Below are 24,306 nucleotides of genomic sequence, written 5' to 3' on the forward strand. Positions count from 1 at the left end.
ATCGTCAATAAACCCATCGATCGACAAGAATCTCACTAATGAATCTCAGTATGATCATTTTGACAAGACCCAAAAATGTCTTTCTGAAAACCATCTCATTTATCACTGCCCCCAGATGTCATTTCAGCAGGAGTAACCAGGATGACATTTATCAATGTAACAAGGCTCATCGGAATACATGAATTCCTCTCTCCTAAATGCCTATGAACCCTAGGATTGACAAGACTTTTGCCAATAAATCTAATCGACAGGATCATGAAGCCATCTGCCCCAAAATCTACATTCACAGTCCGATGAAGAATCTGCTTGAAATTTTGGTGAGACTGTAGTTTTGTCTTGCGGAAAACATGCTTCAGATTGAATTGAAGCCCTCCAAGACCATATCAGTGTACCCTGGGGGATGTTACACCATTATGCCTGATCTGAAGAATGATATAGGATTTAGCTCTGCCATCTGCTCAACCGGAATCCTGTGAGGAAAGAACGATCTAAAGATCTGATGGTGAGCGAAAATGATCAACATTTCTGGTAGCTTCTTGCTAAATGCAAAAGACCAGTAACCTTCTGTAAACTGTTGGTAATGGAGTCAACTTATAAAACCTGCCACTCCTTTTCTCTGTGATCAAATAAAATAAAAAAACTGCCATTTTAAGAATAGTTGTGGTCAAGCACTTACAGGAAAACAACAAAATAAAGCTAATATATACTTAACCTTTAACTTCCATTAAAAGCAAAGTTTAAGGTGAATCTTACTGACTTGTATGGGAAGAATTTCACCATTAGGCCTAGATAGCTGAAAAGGGTTGACCTCTTTGCAACTAGTAATGATATAGGGGCCACAACACATGGTTAGGAGGGTTTCCAACCTTGAAATAAATCTTGTTGTAGGTATTTTATTCTAGGTAAAAGATGAACAATTGCGCACTTCTCAATTCTCCTCTATATACACCTTTTTTGAAAGTGATAAAATACTATACATTTTCCCATGTTTAGTGACTATAATTTAACTTATAGTTTGTGGCCCACTAAAGTCACCATTACTTAACTGTCCAAATTTGAAAAACAAAACAAGACTAAGCTGCCCAAACTCTAGACAATTTAATTTACTAATGGTTGCCTTTTTCCCTTCCAATTGGCCTATGGGAATTAAAATAGGCTGAATCTTTGGTTGGCGGTTTTTCTTATGAAGGGGACATTACATAATACACAATTTTCATTAATTTTTTTTTTATCAATTTTACAACTGAAAACCTTACATGACTTTCCAAACAAAAATCCCTGAAATTCCTTACATTGGGCTACACAATTTTCCTCTTGCCCTAGTTGCCTCTAAGAACACGTCATGTTTTTCAAGATAGATGATGGAATCATAATGTTTAATAAATAAAATTATTCTTTTAATGTTGCATTAATCATACAATTGTTAAAACTTCAAATGTGGAAGTATAAAACAAATACACAAATACTTTACACCTTCAAATCAGCCATTCATTCCTTTGAAACACTTACAAGGAAATCTCTACAAACCGTTCATGTAATTGCTGCACATAAATTCACTGTATATTGCATTTTTTTATCTTGCTCTTTTTTTTATGCTGTTCAACTAAAAGTCAAATTTTTCTGAAAAGTATCCAATGTCCATATCTCTTGATTGTGCTGGAATAAAGTATAAGTCATCAATGTGTGTTTAGAATTTTGAAGTTTGCAGCCCAATAAAAATACTACCAATTTATCCTTGAAAGTGAAATACAAAATAGAATAACTCGAACTATTTTCCAACATGTTCACATTGAGCCTGTGCAGCAGTTCCTGTCTGAGCTAAGAACTCAAAAAAAACACATTTTTTCTTTGGCAAGCTCACATGAAAATATCATTTATTTCATTCTATCACACAATTGGAAATAGAAAATGTAATCATGTTCAAAATGAATCGGAAAATGGAGATCCACTATCATGATCAATCGGTAAAGTTTTCAGTTATGTATGCCTTTTTAGGTTTATCATCATTGATGTTTACAGTTTTACATTGGCAGTCAGAAATAATTAAAATTGCAAACAGAACTTGATCTATTTACAACGTTCTCTGACAAAAAAAATCCATAATTGAATAGAGGAATTTATTGGTTCCAGCAATCTGTTTTAACTTTTAATATCCCTTGTGCTTACTTTTCTCGGTAGAAAAAATATTGTTGTGTTTTTAAGTTTTATTCCTTGTTTTTATTTGAAGGAACCATGTTAAAACCTGGTTCCTTTTGTTTCTAGGAGCATGTATTGTATGAGCAACCTGGTGTGCGGCGAAAGATATTCTACCCCAATAGGCAAAACTCCATTCTCTGCCCTGTTACAATACTTGAAGAGGAAAAGGCAATGCGTCCTTCAGACCCAAGTTGCCCATCATGCTTGTTTCTCTGCATCAAATATGGTGGAAGGACACGGAATCTTCCTCAAAATGAGTAAGTAACAACTTGTAGAGGTGAATAAGGACATTGTAATATTGATTGAAATTTGAAGGCATGATTTTTATGTAGAGGTACTTTTGTGCACTAATATTCCCTAGAGAGTAATAATCATTTATTAGTAAATGTAAACTTTGGTAGTTGCAATGAAGTATCTTTTTGCATGTTTTCTAAAAGAAAATTATGAACTCTAAAAAACTATTTGATTTTTATTAATGGTTCTCCTGAAAGAAACATCCAGCAGTCGTGAATTTTTCCTCTCAACTAGAATTAGATAGTTTCCTCAAACTAACAATTCCTTTCTAGCTATGTGATATCTTTTGTGGTGGCATCATTTTATTCAAATAATTGAAAGGTTTGGATGAATAGACAATGAGTAAATGAAAGATTGCATATTCTGTTGCAAATCAAACTGACTTAACATTCATTACAAGGCATTGCCCTTGATTCATTAGAACACTAGGTGATAAAGCAGGTGCAGTTGTGACAAATATGCTCATGTAAGGTAAGTACACACCATGAAAATTATTGATGTGAGTGTGACTGCATGGAAAAGACTCGCTTTACTTATTTGTGATCAATGCCTATCTTGTGACGAGTCCTATGTTGGATCACATTTTAAATTTTCAGCAGGGATCTCCATAAGGACTTGAAGAACACAATCTCAAGCTTGTAGGATGCTCTAAAATGATAGGAGAGGTCATACTAGTGGATTCAGGAATCTTTGATAAGATATTGGCTGCAAATATGAGTTGCTGAGCATTCTTACTTGTAAGACTGTAAATTTAATTTCTTTTTGATAACTATCTAAAGCTTGGTGCTATGACCATCATTTGTAACTATTAGTGTTATGTCATTGAGGTGATGATGGTTTGTTTCTAGGTTAAGTCACCTCTGATTGTTGAAGGGATAAACACAAACATCTTACTATGGTGTTGTATGTGTGCACCACTGTCAGTTTCGTCAATTGAATTACTGAAATTCACCTACAAATGTGTCTAGGAAGATAGATGACACTTGAAAAATCAGTGTAAACAATGGAACACTCATTTCCTTCAATTATGCTTATTTTAGCACTTCGAAGCTCACTGGAGAGTTGGACCTCTCTATGATTAATTATGATTGATATTTAATGTTAAACAAAGGGGAGGAGTAATCCTTAAATAAAAAAATACAAGGTCTTTCCATAATGAAAATGACAGAGAATTGAAGACAAAATAGAGTTATTAAACTAGCTAAATTAGTTAAAGAATGGAAAGCTGTAAAAAAAATGACATGACCATTAAACTAAATATTACAATAGTACCTTTATTCCCTCTCTTAATGGTCATATTACTAGCTACCCTACAAAAGAGTTGACATAGTTTGCAAGTCATTTGGCCATGATTCCTTCTCTTAAGAACATTCCGTGACATGAGCCTGTTGTTGAGACCCTCCTTGTTTGGATTTCTGTTCAGCCAACCACTCTCTACAAATCTTCTTCATATAACCAAGAACAAGAACAAGTTGATTGCCTTCGAACTTGATGTTGGGTAACCAAGCCTCACTCCCATTATCCAAGAGACATGGAAACTGAGATCAGCTTCAAAAAACTTTGTTTTTTGTTGATAAAAATAAAAAAATCTCTGAAACTTGGGATTTTGCCAAAAAATATTAGAAGCTTCTACAAATTAGCACCATAATTTTGTGTAAAAATCATCAAACTCTCATTGTAATGCTGAAGTCGCACATAATTCTGCTAGAAAATTGTCAAAAACATTCCACTATAGAAAAATAGTAACACCCAAGCTTTTGTAGAAATGTCTCACGAGAACCCTAGTTCATTTGAAGGAACATTCGGGCGACAAACCCTAGGCCCTATCCAAAACAATCCACAAGAAACCATGAGTTTGTAAATTTCTGTTTTAAACATTTTGTTAAAGATGAAGCCACAAATTTGTGAAAAATGATCAAAAAGCAAAGATTTTGTGTTAAAAAGGTAAAAACCCATGATTTTCATAAAATCCTCAAAGACAACCACGATATTTTATTCTATAAAAAAGCCTACCATAAAACCAACAAATCCCTGATGTCAATGATTTGGAGAGGCAGGCCATGTAGGAGGGGGGTGGATTTGGTTTCACACCAGCTGACATCGAGTAGGATGAGTTCAGTGAGATGTCATCGCCAGTGTCAAGTTAAGCTAGAGGTAGAGCTACATCCAGGATGAGGACGAGCCACAATCTGAGTCAGAAATACGAGTGAGGAGACATAGTCATGCCTTGTGCGTACTTCTAGGACTAGACCCTCTAGTTCTACCTTCCCCTTAGTTTTTACTTGAGATGGGAACAGGAAAACTTAATTGTAATGGTGTATTTACTTTTAGTATTACAAAAAAAGCTATTTACTGTTTTGCTTCCATCCATTGGCATTCCTCATGAAAGTGTGATTTTGTACCCACTTTGTATTTAAACATATCTAGACTCAACTTTTATCTTTTTTGTTCTCATTTGTTGACTCATTGAATTTTCGAAAAAATGCATTTCTAATTAAATTTAAGCAATTTCTGAAGTTCCCAAGTTTTTTGGCGAGAACTAGCTGAGTTTTTCTCAAGTTTATATTTCAAACTTTGGTGAGTTTTTGTTCTGGCAAGTAGTTCAACTATGCTTTTCCCTATCATATGGTCATCTAGCTTTGCTTTCCCTATTGACATATCTTGTGCTTTATTATATGACTATCTAGCATTGCTACCTGCATATATGTTACCAACATCTATCTAGCCTTTGCTACTTGTATAAGCGCAGTCAAAATCACTCTATCATATGGGTATATAACATAACACAATTTGCTCGTACCATTACGGATCACTATCTTATCATTATCTTTTATTATCTTAGCATGCTTGTTTGCATCTTGCATGTTGGATGTGATCTTGTGATAACTTAGGGTATTTTCCTAGGGGCAACTCCACATGGACAAAAGATTCTCATTGTATTCTATATGTTATCACATCTTTAATTATAGTATGCTTGCTAAAGTGGGGGGAGAATGAAGGGTTGAAAATTGCACCATGTAATTGTTCATTACATCATGCTCCTAACTTAGTCAAAAAAAAAAAAAAATTCATGTAAGCCTACATCACTTTGTCATTTTCCCATACAAATTCTTCACCATGTAGCTTGTTTGGTTCAGGATATGTGCGCAATGCAGAGATGTCTATATAGTGCATTCATCTTGCAAGTTTGTAGATGCGAAGGTGGTCATTGGGACATTACAACTACTTGCCTTGTAGTGTATGATTCTTCCCGACACCTACCAACATTGAGAATCATCCAACCTATTTAAAACTCGCCCACCAAAGTTCACTTGGTCTTTATGGACATTTTATTTGCTCTCTCTTGGCATTTTGGGATCTCTTCTTGTGAGTTTCTGGGTTTTAGAAACTTTCTTCCTCATCTTGGATAACTCTCAAGATACTGTAGCTTCACCACCTTTGTCAGCATATCACTTTCATCCCATTGATCTTTGGTTTTGTTACTTCAAAGGGGAGTTCCCTTTCTCTTATTCCATTAAACTTTGTTTAAGAATATCATATTATCTTAATTGTGTTCTTGTTGTCTGTTTTATTGTTATTTATCAATCATCTTTCGATTATCTATCACTAGATTATCTATCTATCTAGTTGGTGTTAGGGTCGAAACATCAAATCAAGGATTTGATTGAGGCAAGTCTCCAAACAACCCAAAAAATTTATTTTCTTTTTTGTTTGCAGGTCTTGAGAGGAAGGAGTATTGAATCTCTTGGTATTATTTGCCCTCCTTGTAAACTCTCTCATTCCATATTTTATAATCATTTTCATAGAATAGTCATGTTCTTCATTTCCTATTATTAGACTGGTTTCATTTTTTATTTATTTAGAGATGTAGAGCATCTTACAACAATACTACTATGAGGGTACTCATTAATGGAAACATCGTTCTAGGTTCTCAATTTTATGGGTTTAAGGCATCTAACAAGATTGACTCTCAAAAATCTCAACTTGTTCATTAAATGAACTCACTACATTAGAGACATTCAAACTCATCTTATCACAAGAGTCGATCAAATCCATACATTAGGAAACCAATATCCTCAAATTCATCATAGTAATCTTAAATGCCAAGCATCTTAAACATTCAACCATCAACTTATCACAACTACTTTCAAGGATACTTTTAACTCAAGCTACAACGTCAAGCCTCAAGGCCTCTTAGGCCTTGTCATCACCGCTATCATGTTCACAATGTCATTAACAAACATTATATGTAATAACCACAACTTACTGTAATGTCCCCATTTTTTGAGTTGTGGCATATTTTATGGATTCAGTCTATTATTGAGTCCTTGTAGGCTTATACTAGTGTTTAGAGGACCTTGTTGTGGAGTTATTAGGCTTTCTAGTGGCCTGTGGTGAGTTTTGGCTCCGTTCTGAGGGGATTACTATTTATAGTAAGTTAAAAGTGGGTTCCGATGAGCTCAGTTGGGTTAGAGGAGTTGAGTGATGCTCTCAGCTTTTATTTTTGGCTTCTAGTTTGAGCTCCAAAAATCTTGGAGGGAGTGTCTATTTTAGTAAGTCACCCTCATCAGGTTCATTCATCATCTTTCTTCATCAATCACTCATGTGTTGTTAGATTTTGATTTTGATGCTTCTTTAGTCATTTTTGCAAAATGGGTGAATTGTAATTATTATTCAACTAAATATATTGAGGTTATCGATTTTGGTGGTATTGTATATTAGCCACCTTAGTGTCTGTTACATCTCAATTTAAAAATGTTCATATAGCCGTTGAGGTTCCACGTGAAGTCAGTTGACAGGTAAAATTTGTTACGATCATGTGAAATGGTAAGATGATTAATCGTTATAATTTCATATGAAGTTGGCATGCTAGTTAACTGTTATGATGATATTTTGATGTTATCTTGGAAAGTTGGTTATTCATCATGAACTCATGGAAAATGAAATGGTGGTTAGCCGTTATGATGGTTTATGGATAATAACTTTTATGGTAATTATGGTTTTATCTAGGAATATGATATTATCATGGAGAATTTCTGCCTTGTTGGAGCACATCGAAGGGGAGAAGCATTGCCAGAAAGGACTTGGGCACTAGGGAGCACCACCTACCGTTGAGCAAATAGGTGGGAGTCCTAAACCACTATGACCAAGGATGAAACAGCTAGACAAGCAAGAAGAACTAAGGATGACCATGAGCTAATTGGTTAAACAATTATTAAAAGAAGCATTAAAAAGTAACTTAAGTAAGAATAATACCTTTATCAATTCCTCGCTCTGTGCAAGCTAACATATGTATGTATACATATACACACACGTGTGTGTTTGTGCGCGAAATAATCATTAGGTACATATATATGTATGTATGCAAATATATATACCTACATATCATAGGACTTAGGCAAGCATGAATATATGGTAAGTGGTATTCCTATACCAAGATATGTTTTAAATATCTTTTTGCACCTTGCTTTTATGATCTTTCTCTTTTGCGTGGGCATGGTTTTATTATTATTGCTCGATCAACCTTATTATTGCCACCTCATTATATCGAGCTAATAGTTTATTTAAATTTATTCATTTTTGAATTTCAACAATGAGGCAAACTTGCAATGTTTTCCACCATGTCCATCTTGTTTCTGGCTGAACTGTGGGAGACTCCTTTCATGGCTGCTACAAGTTATATATGTTCTATGATCCCTGCGGAACTCTCTCTCTCTCTCTCTCTCTCTCTCTCTCTCTCTCTCTCTCTCATACAATATCCATCGCTTCCTCATTCCATCTTCAACTCCCAAGCATTGAGAATTGTTTACAATATTTTCTGAAATGTACTTCATTAAGTGTTATATCTGAAGCTAATTGCCAGAGCCAAAGCTCATAAGCCAAGCTGAGTGCCATTGACCCAATCAAGAGGAATTATATTGGGACTTCTGCTATTTCAGTCCGATTCCAAAATCTGGTCATGTGTTTCTTTCTTTGCATTTTTCATGCTAGGTTAATCGTATGTGAAACATCTTGAGTGTCGGGCCTGGACTTTAATATCAAATGTTATGTCTTTCAATGTGTTATGCCATACGTTCATAAGTGAATTGTCGTGATTATTGGGCTTGAATTTTTATTCAAATACTTTGAGAGTCATATGTCCTAAGCACGTTTATCAGACATGCTCATTGTTTTAATACTTGTTGCAAGAATAAAAAATGCATGTGATTCTTTTAAACTGAGATGAACATATGATTATTGTTTAAGCAAATTGGTATTGCCGAACTGTGATAGAAAAAAGATTTGATCAAGAGATCCATATAGAGGCACAACCAATATGTCTTTGAGATGGGTTACACTCCATTATTATATCATAATAGAATTAAGGGTTTTCTATCTTATGATGCCATAGGCTGATAAAGTATGATATATGACAAAGGAATAAGAGATCATGAAATCTTGAGATTTAGTATATATTTCTCCAAGTATTAAGGACTATCATGGTTGAGCTAAGGGAGGAAAGAGTGGGAAGAATTCCTGCAATGAAGGAAAGAATATAACCAGTTTAAAATCTCAATCAAACAAAATGATAGCTCATGTATATCCTTGTAAGGAATCTTGTTGTCAAGTCGAGCGATGGTTTGTAACTCTGGCACTAGGTGGCTTAGTGACTAGTCAGTGGTATCCCAGGCTAAATTTCAGGGTATGGAGGACCTTTCTCAATTGAGATTGTGTGGGGATATTGAAGGGTCCGCGGTTGGGAGGTAAAGCCCTTGACAATGCTTCTCCTCTCCGCTAGATGCCAAGACATGCATAAGAGATACATAAGATATGCATTCAATTATCTACTAGTGACTGGTATTTTACCTTCCTAAATTTGAAATTACAAGTTGAAGATATATTAGATTGATTAATTTCAGAATTCAGTTCCTCTTAATGTATTAAAATCAGTTGATTTTCCAAGCGAACATGAAATGTATTTGTATGCTTGAGATAGGCTTACTAGATTGTTGTTATTTTTGTCTTTCATTTATGTGAATAATGAATATGAACGTATCTTTTAACTATATGTTATTGCCACAGTTAGCAATAGAAGAAAAAAGGGATGATATAGTGGAATTTGATGCCCTAAATGGTATTGGTCATTATGATATAGTGGTGTTTGATGTCCTAAATGGTAATGGTCATTACGATACAATGGTATAACTATTTGTGCCCTAAGTGGTATATGTGGACTAACCTTGGTTTTGCAGATGCTGGCCTAGGCATATTCCGGTTTCAGAATTTATTGTATGAAAAACTTAAATCCTCAATTTAGATTCATTGATGATGCCTTCGATTGTTAGCTATGATATTTTGGTTAAACTGATTTTAATCATTTATCTCTCTTGTATGAACATAACTGTCATAACAACCTTCTCATGAAATTGAAGTAGTAACTGTATTTCATTGATGGCTAGTTGTTAAAGCCCGAAAAAAGGGTATGTTATAGTGTCATAGCTTGTTGGGATTGGGCTGAAAAGTTTTAAATCTTGGGCACAACAAACAATGACCTTGTGTGTCAAAATATCATAATATGATTGAAAAAGTTATTTTTGGAGCCAATGGGAATTAATAAATTGTATTATTCAATTATGTGCCTAAGTATAAAGCAAAGAGGCTTTTAAGTGAAAGGTGTCTTAAAGAAGTCATCTTTATTTATTATAAAAGAAATGCTTTATGAGAAGGAAATTCATTCTTGTCTATTGCTTTTGATATATGTCTTGGTGAGGGTTTGAATTTTCTGAATTCCTTGAGGACTGATTCCTCTTGAATTGTGCATCAATTGCTGCTGTTGTAAAGCAATTGAGTTTGTGTTTTGAAGCTGATCGGGCATTCCAATTTGTTGTTCTGTACACTGAATTATACAGGAGTTTTCCAATCTGATTCTTCACGTCTATATTGAGGGTTTTAGTGGTGAATTATCTCAGCCTTCTTTACTGCTATAAGTGTGTCTGACAAGGCGATTATTGGTGCTGAAGTTTGGTGTTTTTATCACTTCCATTTTGGCAATTATTGCTGCTAAGAAATTCACATGCCGGAGTGAGTCTGTTCCTAGCTGTGGCACAATTCTTGCAGCCGTGTATGAATCTAAAGGAAGGCAGTTGGCATTTTTCCCCAAGGCAGCGTCTTCAGTGTTGCAAGTGTACAGTGATACCAAGTTGTGATATGTAATTTTTTGAGCATAGAAAAGAAATAAATTGTAGTGTTGGAATATGAATTAATTAGTGGTCTTTGCATAGTCAATTTGATATTACTTTTCAATATTGTTTTTCAGCATTGCATATCTATTAGAAAAAAATTAATTAAAAACATATACTCTAAAAACCACAAAAAAAGCAAAGAACACACAAAACTTCCAAAACGTTATCATATCTTTCAGCATAGTTAGTTGGAGCAATGAAGGCTCTTTATAGTGGTATCAGAGTTGTATGATAAGTGTTTGGGCAAAATGTCAAACCATTAGAATTCAAGTTAGAATTAGTTGGGGTTTTTTACAGTGGTATGAAAGTGGTTTCCTACCATCCCGTGGGGTAGAAAAACATTTATTATTTTGGATCAGCTGTTTTAGTTTGAGTGACCAACGCTCTTGCTCTTATTTTAGCTATGGACAGATACATAAAATGTAGTAATTATGGGAATCATTTGAACAGAAAGGAATATCTCAGGAAGCAAACTAATGCCCTAATGGAGAGCATGGAAAGACGTAAACAAAGTTAGAAAAAGATGGAAGCAAGACTTTAAGATTTGGCAACAGTTGACAGGGAAGCTGGATATATGGTTTCAATACTTTAAAGGACTTCTCCACCAAGAATGCAGGAAGAGAATTTGGAGTTTTTCACAGGTGAGACATCCATAAGTCTTTACCATGAGTTGTCAGCAACTTGTGATCATGGTCCTATGCTTAGTGGGGTAGCTTCTAGTCCTAATCGGAGATGTGATGTTGGAGATTCTATGCAACGACATATGGATGTGTCTATTTCATTAGTGGACAACAACCTTGAGTTTCAAAAGTTTGAGAATTCCAGAGTTAGTGCTTTGGAGGATGCTGAGAACATGCTAACTACCTTTAATGGAAATCTTACATTAGTTGGTAGCAGTAGGAATATGGGTGATGCAGGGTCTGATTGTCAGGACACTAGTCCCTTATGTGAGCATGTTGATGATGTTGCAGATAGTGTGAGTGTTGATGATGATGTAGATAGTGCGAGTGTTGATCATGTAGTCATTGCCGTTGTTTGTTTAGAATTTCTTGATGAGAGCATTGTTTTTGAAGATTGCATGGAGGATATGAGCACTGATAGTTCTAATTTTTATGGTAGATGTCATAGTGTTGACTCAGTGCAAGAGACAACAGTCTTCTAAGGTGGGTCACATGAGGGCATGGAGCTATCCAGTTATGCCACTCATGATTTTGAGTGTTACAGAGGAGTCAAGTGATGTGGGTTTATGCCCTAGTATTGTTGGTTCATAGGATGTCCTTGAGTCATGTATGTAGCATTAGGCGACAATAGTGAGGTTTCAATTAGGCGATGTGGATACAAGTGCTATGGGCACCTCTCATGATTTGTATGAGGATGTTACATGTTATAACGAGTTTGGTATTTCATATTAGATACTTGGTCATGACTCAGGGGAGTTACTAGATAATGATAGGTCCTAGGATCGTGACTTATAGGGACTTACTGTTGAGGAAGAAGCAGATACATGCCAGGAGTTTGATATAGCAAGGGCTTCCACTTCTTCAAAGGAGGTGTTGGTATAGGTACCCAGTAGTAGTACCTTGGTATTTGATGTGCGCGAGGATGGTAGCAGACATGATGTTAGTGGTCTTGTGGTCAACAATTTAGATAAACCTCCTATCACAGTGCATTTAGTGAGTTAGAAAGCTTACGTAGGGGCCAGGGTATTTAGGCACATCATGTGACCAAACAGCTGAAGGTGAGTGATAGTGATATCTTTTCATCTCGTCACCATTATGACTATGTGATAGATGTTAGTTGTATCTAGTTGGGAGTCTTCTATGTCAGATGAGCACGATGGTAGTTGCTTTTCCCTAGTAGAGATTCATTCGCTTCGAGAAGCTGTTAGGATCTTGAAGCATAATTATTTACAGTTGGTAGATGACAATGATTACCTAAGTGGGATAGCATTTGTTATGAGATATTGTTAGGGAAAGAAGAGGATATCATGGAGTTGGAGTGTGTACAGTTGACACAAGCTCCAGATCCAGTTTAACTACATATAGCAGTGTTTGGTGGTGAGTTGACTCCCACGGATATGGATGGATGTAATGATGATGTAGTTATAACCATCCTAGATAGGAGTGTAGTAGTTACAAAAGAGATGATTGAATCAATGGGGGACTGTAGAGAGCTTCTTGTTGTACTAGGTCCCCCAGTAGTTAGCACATTGATAGGTGGTGCAGAGCAGGTTATAGACAGTCTTGATGTGATAGTGGTGGATTCTTCAGAGGGATGTGTGCCATTTTTGACACTACCTTTTTTCACAAGACTTTGGCAGGGTAGCATTTGATTTGGAGACGAGCTCTCATGGGGATTTGTTTCCTTCTGCTGGAAACAAATCTACTACTTCATCTCATACAATTGGTAGCATTGGACAATTGGTAGTGCCAAAATTTCAAACGGATCAACTGTGGGTTGCAATGGAGTAGGTTGATGCTTCCTCATGTAATTTCTATTGCAAAGAGTCATTTATGGAGTATCTACTTGAGAGTTTGGAATTGTGGGACCATACAAAGCTTCTAAGGGCACTCTCATTCAGGGTCTCGTGGTTTTTGACAATTGGTGGAAAAGATTGCAGAGACCTTTTCTACAATGCTTCCCCATAGGGATTTTGTGGATGGATTTTCTTAGAGGGTTACACAAAATCTTGCTTGACCAATTGTTTAGATTTAGAGACTGAGACATCTCTTGAATCTTGGGTTGATCTCGATGAGCCTCTTATAGAGATTGGACCTTTTTACCTCCATTACACTATGGGGAGTGCTCATTTTTTGCTTTTGATCTACAATTGCAAGTTAGATCTCTTGTAGTATTGACACACCTAGGACAACTCAATAGAGGATGGAGATCGTAGTTTTGTCACAGGTACATATGGTTTTTACTATCTCTGTAGCAATTGGATGTTAGTGTCAGTTATATTGGGATTCAGGTGTTGACAACTTTTGTGCTTCAGTTGGGTTGTGTTGATGAGTTGTCTACTCCATCAGTGCCTACAGTTAGTTTCCAGATGATTTTATTATTAATGTTAGTTATTTGTGTGCTCGTGCTACAAGAGTCGGTTGTGCACAACCAAGATACTCCACAGATTTACCCTTGGGATCCTGGTGGATTGTGATGTTTGTTTTTGCTTGGGGATTGGTTGGGGACAAGCAATCTTAGGGAGGGTGGATTGTAATTTTCCCATTTTTGAGTTGTGGCAGATTTGATGGATCCGGTCTATTATTAGGTCCTTGTAGGTTGATACTGTTGTTTAGAGGACCTTGTTGTGGAGTTATTAGGCTCTCTAGTGGCCTATTGTGAGTGTTGGCTTCGTTTTGATGGACTTACTGTTTATAGTAAGTTAATAGTTGGTTCCGATGAGCTTAGTTGGGTTAGAGGAGTTGATCGATGCTCTCAGTTCCTATTTTTGGCTTCTGGTTTGGGTTCCAAGAATCTTGGAGGGAGCGCCTATTTTAAGTAAGCCACCTTATTAGGTTTATTCATCATCTTTCTTCATTAGGATCACTTGTGTTTTCAGTTTTTGATAGTGATGTTTCTTTAATCATTTTTGCAAGACGGGTGAAATTATAATTATTATTTAACTAAATATGTCGAGTTTACAATTTTTGCTGGTATCGTATATTGGTCATCTTAGTGTCATAGCTTATTGGAATCAAGTTGAAGAGTTTTAAATCTTGGGCACAAGAAACAATGACCTTGTGTGTCAAGATATTATAATATGGCTGAAAAAGTCATTTTTGGAGTCAAAGGGAATTAATAAATTGTATTATTCAATTATGTGCCTAAGTATAAAGCAAAGAGGCTTTTAAATGAAAGTGTCTTGAACAAGTTATCTTTTAATATTATAAAAGCAATGCTTTGTGAGAAGGAAATTCATTCTTGTCTATTGCTCTTGATGTATTTCTTGGTGAGGAGTTGAGTTTCCTGAATTTCTTGAGGATTGATTCCTCTTGAATTGTGCATCAATTGTTGTTGTTGTAAAAGAATTGAATCTGTGTTTTGAAGCTGATTTGACATTCCAATTCAATGTTGTTGTATAGTGAATTCTTGGCATCCATATTGAGGGTTTTAGTGGTGAATTATATCAGCCTTCTTTACTGTTATAACCATGTCTGGGAAGATGATTATTAGTGCTGAAGATTGGTGTTTTTAACTTTTTATCACTGCCATTTGGGCGATTATTGCTGCTGAGAAACTCATGCATTGGGCTGAGTTTGTTCCTAGCTGTGGCTTGGTTCTTATAGCCGCATGTGAATCTACAAGAGGACGTTTGACATTTTTTTGAAGGCATCGATCATGACTGTGCAAGTCGACAGTGATTCCAGGTTCTGATTTATAATTTTCTGAGCATAGAAAAGAAATAAATTGCAACATTGTATTATGAATTAATTAGTGGTCTTGGCATAGTCAATTTGGTATTACTTTTCAATATTGTTTTTCACTATTGCATATCTATTGGAAATATTAATTAAAAAAATATACTCTCAAAAACACAAAAAGAGCAAAGAACACACAAAACTTCCAAAATATTATCATATCTTTTAGCATAGCCAGTTGGAGCCAGCAGGGCTCTTTACACTTACCAATCAACTGTCTTCTCCATTACCCCTTCAAATTGCAGTACTTCATTTGAGTCATCTCAACATAGCTCTTCAAATGTCCTTTGCTGTCCAGAGATCTGAGAATTTACTGTCCACCATAAGCGGCATTTAACCATAAACTCTGATCATGACCAAAGAACACAAAGTCAAATTGTTCAGTCATATTCCTACTACTAATCTATTCATGTACACAGTGGGAATGCTTCTCATTATTGTTAAATTTGAATCAGATATAATGGTAGAGGAATTCTAATAATTTCTTCTTTCACTATGAAGTTTCTGGATTAACTCTTGTTTGCTCTCCTTTCATTTTGATATGATAACTCTTTTGTAGAATTGTACTAGAGGATAAGACAAACCATCTGTAAGTATATTTTAATGGTTGTATATATTTATATATGTATGTATGTATGTATGTAGAGGCATGTCTAACATAGAGACATGTCTCTACATGAGACATGCCCCTATTAACTTACAACTATCGATACATATAACAGCCTGATAATGGTTATTTAATCGGCTGTGATGCCACTAACACACACACATACAGATATATGCATGATTTATGGTATCGACTCAAAACAATTGATCGCATATCGATTTCTCAGATCGATACTTTGTATTAAAGGAATTCAATTGTTATCATTAGCAATGGTATTATTTTGTATAATTAATGTTTATTGGATGAATAATAACAGTGACATATGATACACACACACACACATATATCAATCTAATAAACAATAATTATATTAATAATACTTATAGCAATAGTACAGAGAATAGATGGTCATCAAGTGTGGAAGGGCATTAGGCCATTTAAGATTTGATATTATCAATTGGACTTTATCTGACCGGAGCTATAAATCATTAACACCCCCTCTTAGCTAGGAAGGACAGTTTTAATCTTATACTCATGTACTGTAAGAGAAGAATATCATCTCAACATGATATTTAAGGGCAACAACATGACATCCATCATAATTGATGTCACTTCATGTTATTATCAGGAGTATGGTAAGAACATGAATATCAACCATATGATATGCACCTTACCTCTTACGGTATGTGCATTGGCACCAAGTTTCTTGATGTCTATCATAGAAGATATCTTTTCATGGCATATCCATAGATGCTACATCTCATAACATGACATATCTCAGTAATATAATGTGTTGTGGTAGCACATGCTCAGTTAATATTTTGTAAGAGATATGGACTATCATGATATATGCACAGATATCAACCATATGATATTCATCACGACAGGAGGTGAAGCTATTGTTAAAGTCTTCACTTTATAATCTTAACCACAAGTAGAGATTAATGAAAGATTGTCGCCTTTCACAATGTTTCTACAAGATCATGTAATAACTCACCTGATATATATATATATCTTTTGATATTAGTACAATAGATTTATTAAGTGTCAACCTCAAATAAAATTTACTTTTTTATCATACCAAGCTTACCTCTAAAGTAATCCACTTTTGTGTTAGAGAGAGGCTTGGTTAGAATATCAATAGTTTGCTCATCTTAGCTAATGTATCTCAGCTATATAACATTTCTCTCCACCGTTTCTCTTATATAATGGTAGGGAATCTCAATGTGTTTGGACCTATCATGAAATACAGGGTTTACAGAAACTTTAATACAACTTTGGTTATCACGGTATATAGTTGTGGAATCTATGGTTTGTCTAAACAACCCCACCAATAGTTTTCTCAACCATATGACTTCTTGGGCTCCCATGGATGCTGTGAAGTATGTAGCTTCGGTAGAGCTTTGTGCAACTAAGGATTGGTTTTTGCTAAAGCAGGAGATCATGGTTGATCCCAGGCTAGAACAACATCCAAAGGTACTTTTTCGATCAACAATACTTCCAACCCAATCTGAGTTTGAATATGCATGTAGATTTAGATCTACATTGTCATATTTTAATCCATATCCAATAGTCCCATGCAACTTTCTCAAAATATGTTTTGCTGCAACAAGATGTAATTTTCTGGGTTTACACATGCACTGGTTGAGTGTGTGTGTTGCATACAAAATGTCTGGTCTTGTGTTCACTAAGTACATCAAGGATCCGATTATATGTTGGTAGAGAGTAGGATCAACAAATTCTGATTCCGAGGCTGCTTCTTTTAGCTTATGTAGATTTGTCTCTACGGGTGTAGACATAGGCTTTCTGTCCATCATTCCGAATCTGGTTAAAATATCAATAGTATATTTACCTTGATTTAAGATAATACAAATATCTTTCTACCATACTTCTAAGCCAAGAATATAGTGTAGAATACCCAAATTCTCAATTTCAAATTCGGAAGCAAGGTCTTGTTTGCACTTGGTGATAAGATGATCTTCTCCTATGATTAGTAAATCATCGTTTACTACCTTTAAGTAGAGATTAGGATCTACATCATTTTTGGAGAATCCTAGTTTGGAGAGGTAGTTGTTTATTCTCTCATAATAGGCTCAAGGGGCCTATTTGAGACCATATAGTGCCTTCTTCAATTTGCAAACATGAGAAGCACCATCTTGAACAATCAATCTTTCTGGTTATTCTAAGTATACTTCCTCTTCTATGATGCCATTGAGAAATGTGGTCTTCACATCCATCTAGTGAATTTTCCACCCTTTTGATGCGACAATAAAAGTTACTCTCCTGACTAAAGTGTAACAAGCAACTAGGCAAAGGTGTTGAAATGATAGCTTTGGTCAGATAAATATGGATGAAATTATCAATAGAATGATGTATAATTATATGCATGTATATATATCAATATATATTATACATTGTGTGTATATATATATATACATACATACATACATACATATTAAAATGCTTAATCATATATCATTATATTGATCATATTTGTAAAACAAATTATCATCCATAATGATCTGATTATCATTTATATTATTCTAAGTATAATCCGAATTATCGATCTGCATATTGATCAGTATTACTTACCATTATGATTGCCACTTATCAAGTATTGATATTATATTGATAATAAGAAAATAGTATTGATTGTATATCAGATCCGAATCTGATGTGGACCTGTTTATATTGCTGTCTATTATGGTATCAACCTCATATAATCTGCAGTTGTTATGTGCTTTTATATTGCCATTAACTATCGGTTACATTAAGGTAGCAAAACGGAACCAATGGTAAAGAGACATGCCTCCACTATATATATATATAGTCTGGTCGGACTAAGAGGCAATGTACAGAAATCAAATAGTGCAAAGCCTCTTAGAGTCCAATCTCTCTCTACTGTTCATATTCAGATTTGCAAACATAATAATCAGAATTCAACGTTAGCGTTTCAGAGTCATTACGATACTTGTGAAATATAATTGCATCTTCATTCTGATTATAGGCTGCAAAAAATTATTTGTCAGTAAGGATATTGTTCAAGACACAAGAAAATTGAAAAGACATCTATATTCTAATCTGTAATAGATTTAATCAACTTTAGCATGGTATCAAAGCCTTGCAAAAGAAGATCCGATTAGATTTGGGAGTGCAGATTACCTAGAATATGATTTCCTCATAAAAGAGTAATCACATTCCATTCTTCATAATGACCAGTGTAATCAGATCCAAGGATCATTGTGAAGGAACATCAAATTTCGTATCTTGGAAGTTTAAAGTTATGCTAATATTGAAAGAAAATAAACAAGATTCATTTGTGAAAGGAAAAACATCTGAACTAGAGAGTAATTCTGAGAAAACTCAATGGATCAAGAACAATGAAAAGGCTATGAAAATAGTTGTGGATGCAATTAGGAATCATATAGTTCGAATTATATCAAAATGTGATTTTGCATACAACATGTTCAAATCTCTTGAAAATGCATACGAAATAAACAACACCGACAGAGCTCTCACATTGAAAAGACAACTCCATGTGAAGATGAATAAGGGAGAAACCTTTACAACATGCTTTATGAGGATCACTAAGTTAAGAGATCAACTTTTGATAATTGGTCATCAAATTGACAAAAAGGGGTTAACATTGATGGCTCTAGGTGGACTCCCAACATCAAGGGAATCATTTGTTCAAGGAATAAGTGCATGATCAAAACTCCCTAAATTTGATCGGTTAAAAATGCATTTCTTACAAGAAGAATCTGGACTTATCACCAGAGGGCACAACCAAAATATTATAAATGAATATAGTTGTGTATTAAATGGTAACACTCATAAGAAAGGAAAGAAGAATTTCAAAAAAAAGAAATACCTATGGAAAAGGCCCTTTTAAGAAGAGGAAAGATATGTCTGAAAAACAATGTTTCAGATTTGATCAATACAGATACTATGCCATAATGTGTCCAGATAGAAAAACAAGCCTCCTTTGCTGAAGTTGGAAAAGCTAACATAGAAAATGATTTTGAGAAACTTGTCTTCTATTTAGCCTTATCAAGTGAAGTTTCGAATAAACTCAACACCTAGGTGATTGATAGTGAATCCTCACACCATAATACAGGATTCAAAGACATCTGGGTACTCTGGTGAAAAATTCTGACAAGGAAGTAACTATTGGGGATGATACTAACTACCCCGTAAAAAGGATTAGAGCATGCACCATAAATTTGAATTCAGCCATATCACTTCAACTCATTGGAGTATTATTTGTGTCCTGGATAAAAAGAAATCTAGTCTCAGTTTCTGCCCTTGAAGACAAAGGGTGTAGAATAAACTTTATCTATGAAAAAGCTCTACATGGCCAAAGAATTCCACTATCAAGAAAGCACATACTATAGGAATAAGACATGGATGTCTTTACAAACTTTGTTCTAATTCAAATCAAGCCCTAATTCATGTGACTTCTATCTCAAATAAGTCTTGACATAGAAGACTAGGGCATCTTCATTTTCACGCCCTATCTTCAATAGAGAAAATGGTGACTAGGTTGCCAAAACTAAATCAAACTCATGAAGGAGCATGCAAAGGTTGTGTTGTACAAAATAGTACAAAGGGAACTTTTCATAATAGTATTAGTAAAACTAAAAATGTTCTAGAACTAGTTCATTTTGATTTATGTGGACCCATATCTATAACCTCCATAGGAGGATTCTTATATTAGATTGTAGATGATTTCTCTAGGAAAGCTTGGATATACTTTCTTAAATGTAAAGTGTTTTGTGTAAATGTTTGGGAAGAAAATCAAAACATTAAGAACAGATAATGGGAGGGAATACACTTCAGACATTTTTAAAGAGTTTTGTGTAAATGTCGGGGTTAAGAGGGAGTTTATTGTACGTTATAATCCACAACAAAATGGAGTAGCTGAAAGAAAGAATAGGACCATTGTAGAACCTTCTAGAGCTATGTTGTATGACCAAAACATAGAAACTTCATTTTGGGATGGCTTCGAGGACGATTGTCTACATCCAAAATAGATGTACCCATTCACTCCTAGACAACAAAACCCCTGAAGAAGCATTCACCAACTTCAAACTTGATATAAGTCATCTAAGAATCTCTAGGTGTCCTGTCTATATTCATATGCCTAAAGAAAAGAGGTCTATGTTAGAACCCTCAGGAAATTTTTTTTTTGGTGGGCTATACTGAAACATCTAAAGACGAAAGGGTATATATACATGGACAAAAATTGATTGAACTTAGTAGAGATGTCATCTATGAGGAAGACATTGCTTTCAGGAGGTACAAGAACTCTCATGAGATAGAAGTTCAAGATCCTCCGAAAGATATGTAAGAGGATCATGTTCTTGAGGTTCAAAGGAAGTCTCCAAAGAGATTATAAATGAAAACCGGATTGCCTTATGAGATGAACCCAACAAGAACAAAAAGAGACTACTTTGGGCCAAAAAGATGGTTCAGGTAGCTGAAGAGAAAGTAAGAGACCCCATAGATTCTGTAGTTATGTTGCATTGATGAGTGAAATCATAAAATCAGAACCAACTTGTGTAGAAGAAACTCTCAAACATCAAGTATGGAAAGATGTTGTCAAAAGAGTATCAGTCCATTACAAAAAATGATGTGTAGGACATAGTACCAAGACCAAAAGGGAAATCTAATGTTTCATCAAAATGGCTCTTCAAGATCAAGCATGCTGCAAACCACAGTATTGAGAAACATAAAGCCCAGTTTGTTGCCATAGGTTTCTCTTAGAAAGATGGTATTGATTGTGAAGAGACTTTTACTACTGTTGCTTGATACACTTCAATCAGAGAAATAATTGCTATTACAACATCTAAAGGATGGAAGTCTCATTAAATGGATGTGAAGACTGCATTCCTGAATGATATGATTGAAGAGGAAGTCTATTTAGAATTTTAGAGCAACCAAAAGGTTTTTTCATATATAATGCTGAATCACATGTATGCAGATTAAAGAAGGCTTTATATGGACTTAAACAGGCCCCCAAAGCTTGGTATGAAAGGATGGATCAATATCTTGTAGGACTAGGGTTTTCCAAGAATTAAGCTGATCCAAACCTCTATTTTAAGGTAATTAATGGTGATATGTTAGTACTTATTTTATATGTTGATGACCTGCTAATCATAGGAGAAGATCACCTAATCTCTCAATGTAATAGGGATCTAGCTTTAGAATTTGACGTGAAGGACTTGGGCATTTTACTTTACTTTCTTGGATTAGAAGTCTGGCAACAATCAGATGGCATCACTCTGAATCAAGGGAATTATACTATTGACATTTTGAAGAGGTTTGGAATGCTGGAATTTAGACCTTTGTCTAGACCCATGGAAATTAATTTGCACAAATTCAAGAAATCAACAACAAACTCAAAATTTGTAGATCTCACTCTCTATAGATATATAATTGGATCCTTGATGTATTTTGTCAACACAAGACCGGATATATTTTATGCAATGAATACACTTAGCCAGTTTATGTGTGAGCCAAAGGGGATGCATCTTGTTGCTGTAAAACATATATTTAGATATCTTCAAGATACAATTGGATATGGTCTTAAATACAAAAATCTACATCTAGATCTACATGGATTCTTTGATTTAAATTGGGTTGGAAGTGTAATTGATCGAAAAAGCACATCAGGATGTTGCTTCAGTTAAGGATTGACAAAGATCTCATGGATCATAAGAAAACACTCCTCATTTGCATAAAGCTCTACAGAAGTTGAGTAATCACAAACTTTATGGGAGCACGAGAAGCAATATGGCTCAAAAAATTGCTTGTGGGGTTATTTGGTGCGCCCTTGAAACCTATGTTCCCTTGAGTTTCCGATATGGGGACGGCAGGAGACGGCGGGACGGGTTTCCGGGATGGCAATTGTTTTTGGCGATTCTTAGTCCCTATTGTACTACGCAATTATTTAAAGCTTTCAGAGATGTATTCTCCACCATTATCTGATCTTAGGCTTTTGATTCTTTTCCTGACATGTTTTCAACTACGGCTTTGATTTCTTTAAATCTTGATAGGACTTCATTAGATTATTTAAGTTTCAAGAAATAAATCCAGTTTTTCCTTGAATAGTCATCAACAAAAATGACATAGTACAAAACACCCCCAAGGAGTTTGCTGACCTTGGTCCGCATAAATCAATAGGAATTATTACGATAATAGATAAGCTTCTATTATTAGTTAATGGTTATCTATTTGTAATCTATTGCAAATTTTAGAATGCTTCTAATATTAGTTAGTCTATAGTTATTTGTTAGCTTTCTTTAACTTTCTTTTAGCTAGAATATTATGTTTCTATTATTTTATGATCGTTTCCTAAGAAACATCGTTTTATTCTTTTGTATATATTGATCTTTCGGTCTCTGTTAATAACAAGCAAATATTTTACCAATTACTTCTTAATATGGTATTAGAGCCAATTCTTCAATTTTTTTTGGATAATATTAATAATTTCTTGTTTGAAATTATCAGAGCAATATATTTCAAAATTATTTTCTGTGATATTTGCTTCTTACGGCCATTTTTCTACAACTTCCATCTATTTATTCTCTACGTTTCCACCATTTCTTGTTGTTTCGTTTTTTACAGCAGGGCTGTATTTGTTCAAAACCCTAATTTACTATACCGGATCATTTTTTTTATAGATTCTTTATGGGTTTTTCAAGATCTTGGCTGGGTTTGTTTTTTCTGGGTGTCGCGATTTTTTTGGGTTCCCCTTCAAATTTTTTGGGTCTTCCATTTTTTGCCTCGAAGTAGGTGCCTTCACAGATTTTCATGGTTTTTAATTGAAAAACGTGTTATGGCATCTTTGACTAATACTTTTCTCCAGAGCAATTCAAAATTCAATGATCAGAATTATGGCACTTGGAAGTAGCGGATAATATCAATTTTTGAATATTAGAATACTAATCAGATTGTTCTGGGTGTTACACAACGTTTGATTGCCCCTGGTATGGGATCCAAATAATTGAGAGGTGGTGATGCTTCTCAAATTATGCATAGTTGATGATCAACTCTCTCAGATTCCATCCGACAAGACAGCTGTCGAGATATGGGCACATCTTAAAAATCTTCATGAGACTTCTGACAAAACAAGAGATTTCTTCTTGAAGAACACTCTTTTGGTGTTGATCTGAAATTCACAGATCTCTGCACACTCTTGCTTTAGCAAGGTCGGTGGAAACAACAGTTCAGTAGCGGTTCCAACTCCACCTTCTCAGAGCAAGCCTTTGTTGCTAAATCCTTTCAGAAGGATAAAGGAAAGTCTTAGTATTCTTCTCAGTAGAAATCCTCTGCTCTAGATTCAGAAGGCTACCAGAAGAACATTCAATGCAACTATGGCCACAAGTTTGGTCACATGAAGGTTGAATGTCAGAAATGCTTAGCTGCCCAATCTAAGCAATTAGGTTCGCAACCCAACAGGAACAGTGCGGAGCACACTAAGTGGACAAAATCTGCCTTTTACGCCTTGATGGCTAAAAGACCTACAGATCATGTGAAGTCGTCTACTAGGTATATTGATTCAGGT

The 24,306-nt window shown here is 35.0% G+C and overlaps 1 protein-coding gene across 1 annotated transcript in view; it reads left to right on the forward strand.

Moving 5' to 3' along the window:
- The window catches only part of LOC149535953 (uncharacterized), a 216,343-nt gene that overhangs the window by 100,643 nt on the left and 91,394 nt on the right, over positions 1-24,306 (forward strand). Inside the window, exon 3 of the mRNA XM_089804722.1 lies at positions 2,263-2,453. Coding sequence (XP_089660848.1) covers positions 2,263-2,453 — 191 coding nt within the window. The remainder of the gene's footprint in view (positions 1-2,262; positions 2,454-24,306) is intronic.

This window comes from Cupressus sempervirens, chromosome 10, assembly GCF_028749045.1.
Source record: "Cupressus sempervirens isolate cs-2001-9-10 chromosome 10, ASM2874904v1, whole genome shotgun sequence".
In the NCBI taxonomy this organism is placed as follows: domain Eukaryota; kingdom Viridiplantae; phylum Streptophyta; class Pinopsida; order Cupressales; family Cupressaceae; genus Cupressus; species Cupressus sempervirens.